This window comes from Camelus ferus, chromosome 19, assembly GCF_009834535.1.
Source record: "Camelus ferus isolate YT-003-E chromosome 19, BCGSAC_Cfer_1.0, whole genome shotgun sequence".
Lineage (NCBI taxonomy): Eukaryota > Metazoa > Chordata > Mammalia > Artiodactyla > Camelidae > Camelus > Camelus ferus.
In genome coordinates, this window is record NC_045714.1 from 12109069 (window position 1) to 12116261 (window position 7193).

The 7193-nt window shown below is 46.8% G+C and overlaps 1 protein-coding gene across 1 annotated transcript in view; it reads left to right on the forward strand.

Annotated features, from left to right (window-relative positions):
- ZNF831 (zinc finger protein 831) overlaps nt 1-6609 on the forward strand; it is a 119903-nt gene extending 113294 nt beyond the window's left edge. The window contains exon 6 of the mRNA XM_032461462.1: nt 6556-6609. Coding sequence (XP_032317353.1) covers nt 6556-6598 — 43 coding nt within the window. The 3' untranslated portion in view covers nt 6599-6609. The remainder of the gene's footprint in view (nt 1-6555) is intronic.
- Nucleotides 6610-7193: the final 584 nt, after the last annotated feature.

The following is a 7193-nucleotide window of genomic DNA, read 5'->3' on the forward strand; positions in this document are numbered from 1 at the left end:
ATGTCATAGGATTTAAGTTCCTGCCTCCAATAGGTTGAACATGGGCCCAATTCTTCCTGCCTCCCTTACCATGTCCTTGACCCTGTAACCTTGCTGTGTCCATCCCAGTCTTGGGCTTGGCCAAGGGAGTTGCTTTGGCGAATGAGATGCTCACAGATGCAGCTTCAACAGAGGCTCGAGAAGGGTCTGTGCATTGGGTTTTTTCTCTCTGGAGCCCATTCTACTTGGGCGGGGGGGACATGCCTGGGCAGATTTGCTGCAGGATAAGAAACGCGGGAACAGAGTTAAGTCATTTCTGTTGTCTCAGCAGCACCGGATAGATGGGTGAGCCCAGCAAAATGGCAGAGCTGAATAGCCAACAAGTGCTTTGTTGACCATCATTACAGTTTGGGGGGGTGTTTGTTACGCATACTATAATGTCACTGGATACTGAATATATCACCCTCAAAGGACTTCTGGTTGATCAGGAAAGAAAACTCTGCACACAACTGTAATTATTACAACTACTACCACTGCTGGATAACATTTATTAAATGCTTATGTATTTTTGTGCCAGACTCTGTATTCAATGCTTTACCGATATTTTCTCATTGAATCTGTACAGCATCCATACCAGGTAGCTACTACTATTATCCTCTTTTCAAAGATGAGGAAACAGATTTAGAGAGATGAAGTGACTTAGCCAAGGTCACTCAACTAGGGAAGGTTGGGGGAGTCAGGATTTCAATTCAGTCCTGTTCAGCTCTAACGCCCACAAGTGTTACCATTTGGCTTTAAAGGCAGGTCTAAATGTTTTAGCAGCTACAAGAGAGTTGGAAGGTATTCCCTTTAAACAAGCAAATCAGGTAGAACTTTCTAGAAGGGGCAGCATCTGGGCTTTGAAGTGGCTTTGGGCCAAGTTCGTGCAATGAGGTGAAGGGAATGGAGGAGTGTTTTGCGAATATTTTCATTCTGCAAACAGTCCAAGGCATTCAACAGCTGCTGGAATCAAGTTTCCCAAATGCAGTGATTGGTTGCTTTTGGTGGAGACAGGAACTCACCCCATATGGGCTTTAGAAGGATACAGTTTGTGAAAAAAATTCCTCTGATAAAAGTCAAGGCTACTTCAAGGTAGGTAAAAGGGGCAGGTGTGTTTGTGGCATGTTGACTTAACTTGCTCAAAAGCATCTCTCCCATTAATCTGCTGGGATGCCTGAAATTCCCACCTTTAGGTAAGGTGTTGAAGGTGCCAGTTCAAATGCACACACACATGTTGCTGGAGATAAGTGGAGAGGGTGTGTGTGAGAGAGTCGTCTGGGTGGGGGCTCCTAGGAGGGGATGGGAAAGGTATGAATTGGAGGCGTTGCTGAAGGAAAACAAGCACCAAAATGTAGGACCGAGATTCTCAAGCTAAATCTGCTTCTGCTGAGGGCTGAGGCTGTTGGAGGTGCGGTCTCTGTGACCTTCCCTCAGGCAATGGTCCCTCTGGTTTGATGCTTATGCAGCAAAACCAGGAGGCCCCAGGCTGGCATTGCATTCGATGGTTGTATAACATGCAGCTGTGCCAGTCAAAGAGTCCCCCCAACCCCGTGTAATTTCTGCTGCCGCAAGAAATGGTTTTTGAACGGGCACACACGTCTTGCCTGCTAGAAGTGTAGAATTTTTCTAGAAAAGTTTTCAATATTTATTTGGCTAGCGCTTCTCATCCCCCAACCAAGTCAATGAACATGACTGTCCTGATGCTCCTTCTTGAGTCCACCAGGAGCGGCCACACGTACTGCCAGCTGCTACCCGCTGATCCCTCACCCCTGCACCAGTTGTCCTGACAACCTACTCCGATGTCACAACAAGCTGAGACAAAACATATCAGGATACTTTTGACTGTCAGTGGCAGAAACCTAATTTGAACTGGCTTAACCAAAGATGGGAAGGTACTGGCTGATGTAGGTGAAAAGTCCAGGGTGCCATGTTGGATCCAGGGGCTCAAGACCTAGTCTTATCCCCCTCTTTCAGCTCTATTTCTGCTCTCTCTGTATTGGCTCCACTCTTGGAAAGACTTCTCCCCTCATGGTGACAAGAAGGCTGCCAGCACCTCTAAGCTTCCATCTGATCCTCTCGGCAACTCCATGGAAAAACAGAAGAGGTTTCCACTTACAGTCCCAGAACTGAATCCCATTGGCTCTGACAGGGCTGGGCTTGGTTCACGGGCCTATATTTGAACCAATCACTGTATTCAAAAGATTGTGTTAGTTTCCTCTTGCTGCTGTAACAAATTACCACAAATGTAGTACCTTCAAACAACACAGATTTATTATTTTATAATTCTGGAGGTCTGCCTATCTTATCACATGACATGATGCTTGACTGGTTAATCCAGAGGCACGAGCCTAGCCTTGGAGCCCCACTCAAACCATATAGTTAGGGGAGAGGCTGTCCTCCAGGGGAAGATACAGTCCACACCAGAGCTGGGGGAACAGAGTGTCAACGGGGCGGCAAGAGCAAGCATCCATAACAGAAAACATAGAAAAAACTCTAGTGCTCTCAAACAAGTTTCTGTTACTCACTGTCAGATTTCTTTTGGGGATCAACCAATGTCTTTTAGCCCTTGAGCACATGGAATTGGCAGGGCTGAAGTTTTTATTTCACTGGGAACTGTATGTACAACTTACGTCACTTTTAGAGCAAGGAATTTGGAGCCAGGGACCTCCTCCAGTGCATCTCAATGACCACACGAAGATGGGGAGGTGCACAGCTCAGACTTGGACAGCATGGAAAAGCACTTAATTATCCGGTCTCTGAGCAAGTCCAGTTCTGCTGATGAAGCCAGGCAAGAGGAAGAACTCCAGGATAATGGAAAACTTCATACCGCATTATGTTACTCTCACTTAAATCCCCTAAATTTAAGGGAAAACAATCTTCAAAAGAGTCACAAAGCACATGAAGAGGCGTCCTGAGGGGATGCTTATCGAGATAAATCACAATATTCTCAATGGCTGGATTCCGAGTCAAATTTGAAGTGAGAGGTACAGTCTCAGATATATCCGTGTATCTGCCAGCTTAGAAAAAGCTGATGAAAAATAAACAGACTGGCCCCGCCATGCACTTGGCCGAGGCCCAGAAGTGTCCTGATATTTCACTTCTCTTAGGGGTACATTTGATGGCAGAGATGGCAAAGGACGATCAAGGAGGGCTGACAGACTCTAGAGGAGGAGGAGGACCGTTTGTTAGCGTCCTCGGCAGAGGAAGCACACCGTCATTGTTCCTTCCTATGACCTTTCATCAGCAATTACAGGAATAAGGAAACAAGACAAATGGAGAGGCAGTGACTCCTCGATGACACACCGAGGAAAATGGGTGTTATTATAAACCCAGGGGATGCGTTCTGGAGGCAGTGTTGCCTAGTGGTTATGAACTCTGTCCCTGGAATTGGATAGAACTGAATTTAAATCCTGACTCTGTCACTGAGCTGTGTGACAGTAGCCTGGAGCCCAGGGAGACTGGTAGTATTCCAGCCGGGATTTTTTTCAGTTGAAAGTTATAGAATCCCAAATGAACTTAAAACAAACAAACAAACAAAAAGAGCTATGAGCTATGACGAATGAAAAGCACAGGGATAGTATGGATTTCAGGCTCAGCTGGATCTAGAGGCTCAGATCAGGCCACAGCTGAGCCTCTCCAGCTCTTGACTCTATTTTTTAAATTTAAATAAATTAATTTAGAAGGGAATTTATATTACTACCATGTATGCCATTAATAAGAGATAAATATAAACTTAAACACAGTGAAAACAAACCATGTTACAGAATCCTAAGTAGAACAACAACAACAACAAAACCCCAAACAACCCAATTAAAAGATGGGGACAGGACTTGAATAGACATTTCTCCAAAGAAGATGTACAAAGAGCCAATAAGCACATGGAAAGATGCTGAACATCAATAATCATTAGGAAAATGCAAATCAAAACCATGAGATCCCATTTCACACCCGTTAGGATGGCTGCTATCAACAACAGAAATAGAAGACGTGGAGGAGAGTGTGAAGAACCTGGAACCCTTGTGCACTGTTAATGGGAACCTAAAATGGTATGGCCATTGTGGAAAATAGTATAGTGGTTGCTCAAAAAATTTAAAATGGAATTGCATAATGATCCAACGGTTCGACGTCTGCGTATACAACCAAAGAAGTGAAAGCAGAGTCTCAAAGAGGTATTTGTACACCCATGTTCACTGCAGCTTTATTCACAATAGCTAAAACTTGGAAGCAACCCCAGCATCTATTGATGGATGAGTAGATAAGCAAAATGTGGTCTATACATCAATGGAATACTATTCAGCCTTAAAAGGGAAGGAAATTCTGACACAGGCTACAACATGGACGAACCTTGAAGACACTGAATGAAATGAAATAAACTAGTTACCAAAGGACAAACACCATATGGTTCCACTTACATGAGGGATTCAGACTAGTCAAAATCGTACAGACATATTAAAAGTAGAATGGTGGTTGCCAGGGGCTGGAAGAGGGGAGAATGCAGAGGTAACGTTTCATGGGTGTAGAGTTTCAGTCTAATGAGATGAAAAGAGGTATGGAAACAGGTGCTAGTGATGGTTGCCCAACATCATGAATGGATTTAATACGACTGAACTGTACACTGAAAACTGGTTAAGATGGTAGATTTTATGTTGTACATATTTTACCACAATAAAAAATAAGCTAGATACTACTATATATAAAGTAGATAAACAACAAGGTCCTACTGCAGAGCACAGGGAACTATATTCAATGCCTTGTAATGACCTATAATGAAAAAGAATATATATGTGTATAAAGGAATCACTATGCTGTATACCAGAAATTAACACAACATTGTAAATTGACTATACTTCAATTTCAAAAAAATGGCTCCTTCTTCCTGGGCAAAAAAGTCCTAGCCAGATTCTGTGGCCTTCCCAAGGTTCTAAGCCCACTCTCTCTCAGCACAAAAATAGGAGATTTTTAGAGTGTTAAAGACACACTCAACTGAGGCGCTCTCCTGGGCACCGTCAGAAGGATCAGAGGAGCAGAAAGGGAAGACCTTTCTCTCTTGTGCGTGACTGTTGTTGAGTGCCACGGCGGTTACACCTCAATCATGGCGCTCAAGTTGTCGGGAGGACAAATGAAAATTCTGCCTCTTCTAACTATCAGTTGACCGTATTCTCCTCTCAACTCTCTGTGGTCTCAACCCCACTTCTTTGGTTCTCTATTCCTGGATGTCCTTCTTTCAACTAGACGAGGAGACTCAGAGGGCAGGGCTGGTGCCATGTTGGCATTCCACGCCTACAGGTGCCTGGTGGGTTCATCCAAGTATGTTGGTTTCAGTCCGAGCTGTGGAAGGCAGTAGTTCCATGTGTGGTCTGGGAGCTCTGACATCCGTGTCTGAACATGCCAGGAAACCACCTCCTCTTTTGAGCTGACTAGTGTACTTTCTATCTCTCTAGCCATCTCTCAATCCAATACTCTTTAAAATTGTGTAGGTAATGGACATTTTAATTCCAGGGAAAGAGATAATAAGGAAGTGATCCAAAGTCTAGCCTGGAGGGAACAGAAGATAATCCTAGTCTTGGGTTTTTCTATTTTTCAAGACGTGGAACACAGAAAATGAAACGGAGGCCCTCGAGAGTATTTGTTGTCTGGCTTGCTGACAAATGACCCTAAAAGATGGTGTCTTTCCTTCTCTGCTCTTTGACTTGGACTCTGGGACTCGGTAGGATGGAAGGGGCATGAGGGTGACGGAGAAATTTAAGCATCAGCTCAATGCTGGGGCTTTGGGTACTTTTCTAGTTACTACAGCTCTGTAACGATTTACTCAAAATAAAGGAGTGTGGAACAACCATTCACTAATGCTCATGGGTTCAGTGAGTCAGAATTCAGACGCAGCACAGGGCTAGTCCACAGCTGCAAGGCTTGAAGGCTGGGGTCTCCAGTCGCCTCCAGGCTCATTTGTTCATACAGTGGTTGGCCTTGGCTGTGGGCGGCGAGGCCTGTTTCCCTCCAAGGGTTCTCTTCACAGGGGCTCGTTTGGGCTTCCTCCCAGTATGGTGGCTGTATTCAGAGGACAAGGGTCTCAAGAGAGAGAGCCACATGGAAATCGTACCACCTGGTATGACTTTGCCTCCAAAGCCACTCATATCACTTCTCCTGCTTTCTACTTTTTTTGAAGTGGGTCATTCAGGCTACAGGGGACCAAGGGTGGTATTCAACAGGAAGGAGTGTCAAAGGATTGGTGGGTGGCTTTTAAGTTGACTACAAGTGCCCTGAGACGTGAGGAGGGACTCCTGGGTCTCAGGCCTATTTATCTTCCTCTGTGTGGCCGTGCCTGCAGTTCCCAGGGAAAGCTGACTCCAATCCAGTCCAGGCAGATGGGGTAGGCAGTGACTGATGCCACTTAGAGCACTGCCTCTCTTTACGTCCCTCCCTCTGGTCAGGGAACTCTGGCCAGGGAGGGGTTCTAGTGGCTTCTTGGTGTGCTCAGAGGTCAGCATTCCAGGGCCTAGCCCATGGGAGGCATGCATGCATCCATTCATCCATTCACAGATCTTTCTTGAGTCCCTCCTGTGTGCCCAGGCTCAGTTCTTAGCCCAGATGCTCTTGGTAATGATGAAATTAACCGCCCTCCCTCCTGTGCTGCTCTGCCCAGGAGACACGTTTCAGGTGAGCTGGGAGAGCCTCTCACACGTGGGGCTGGGAGGATGACCACTGGGGGCGGAACCTGCCTCTCACCGAAGCCACCCCTGTGCAGGAGGCCACGAGCAAGTCAGGGACACCCCAGAACCGCTAATCCTGCTTCTTGGTTGACTTTGCTCCTGGGCGCTGCCCACACCCACCAGCTCCGAGCTCCTGGGAGCGGCTGGGAGCCGCCGCCAGCCCGTGAGTCACGAGTGGGAAGTGCACCCAGGACTTTGGCAGGCAGGTCTATGCAAGGCGTAAGGTGTCACTAGGTGAATGCTGAGAAATGCTGCTTCCCCGAGCCCCTGAGATAAAAGATAGCCTTCTCGCGCAGCCTTTTATCTTCCCTACTGCCCTAGGGTGGGGGCTGCAGGTCCCGGGCAGCAAAGCAGCGGGGTCGGGGTGTGAGCGTGAGTGCGCGCGTGTGCGTGTGCGTCTGTGTGAGTGTGCGCGCGCGCGCGTGGCCTTCCGGCAGCTGTCCCGGCCCCAACCCCACCCCACCCCAC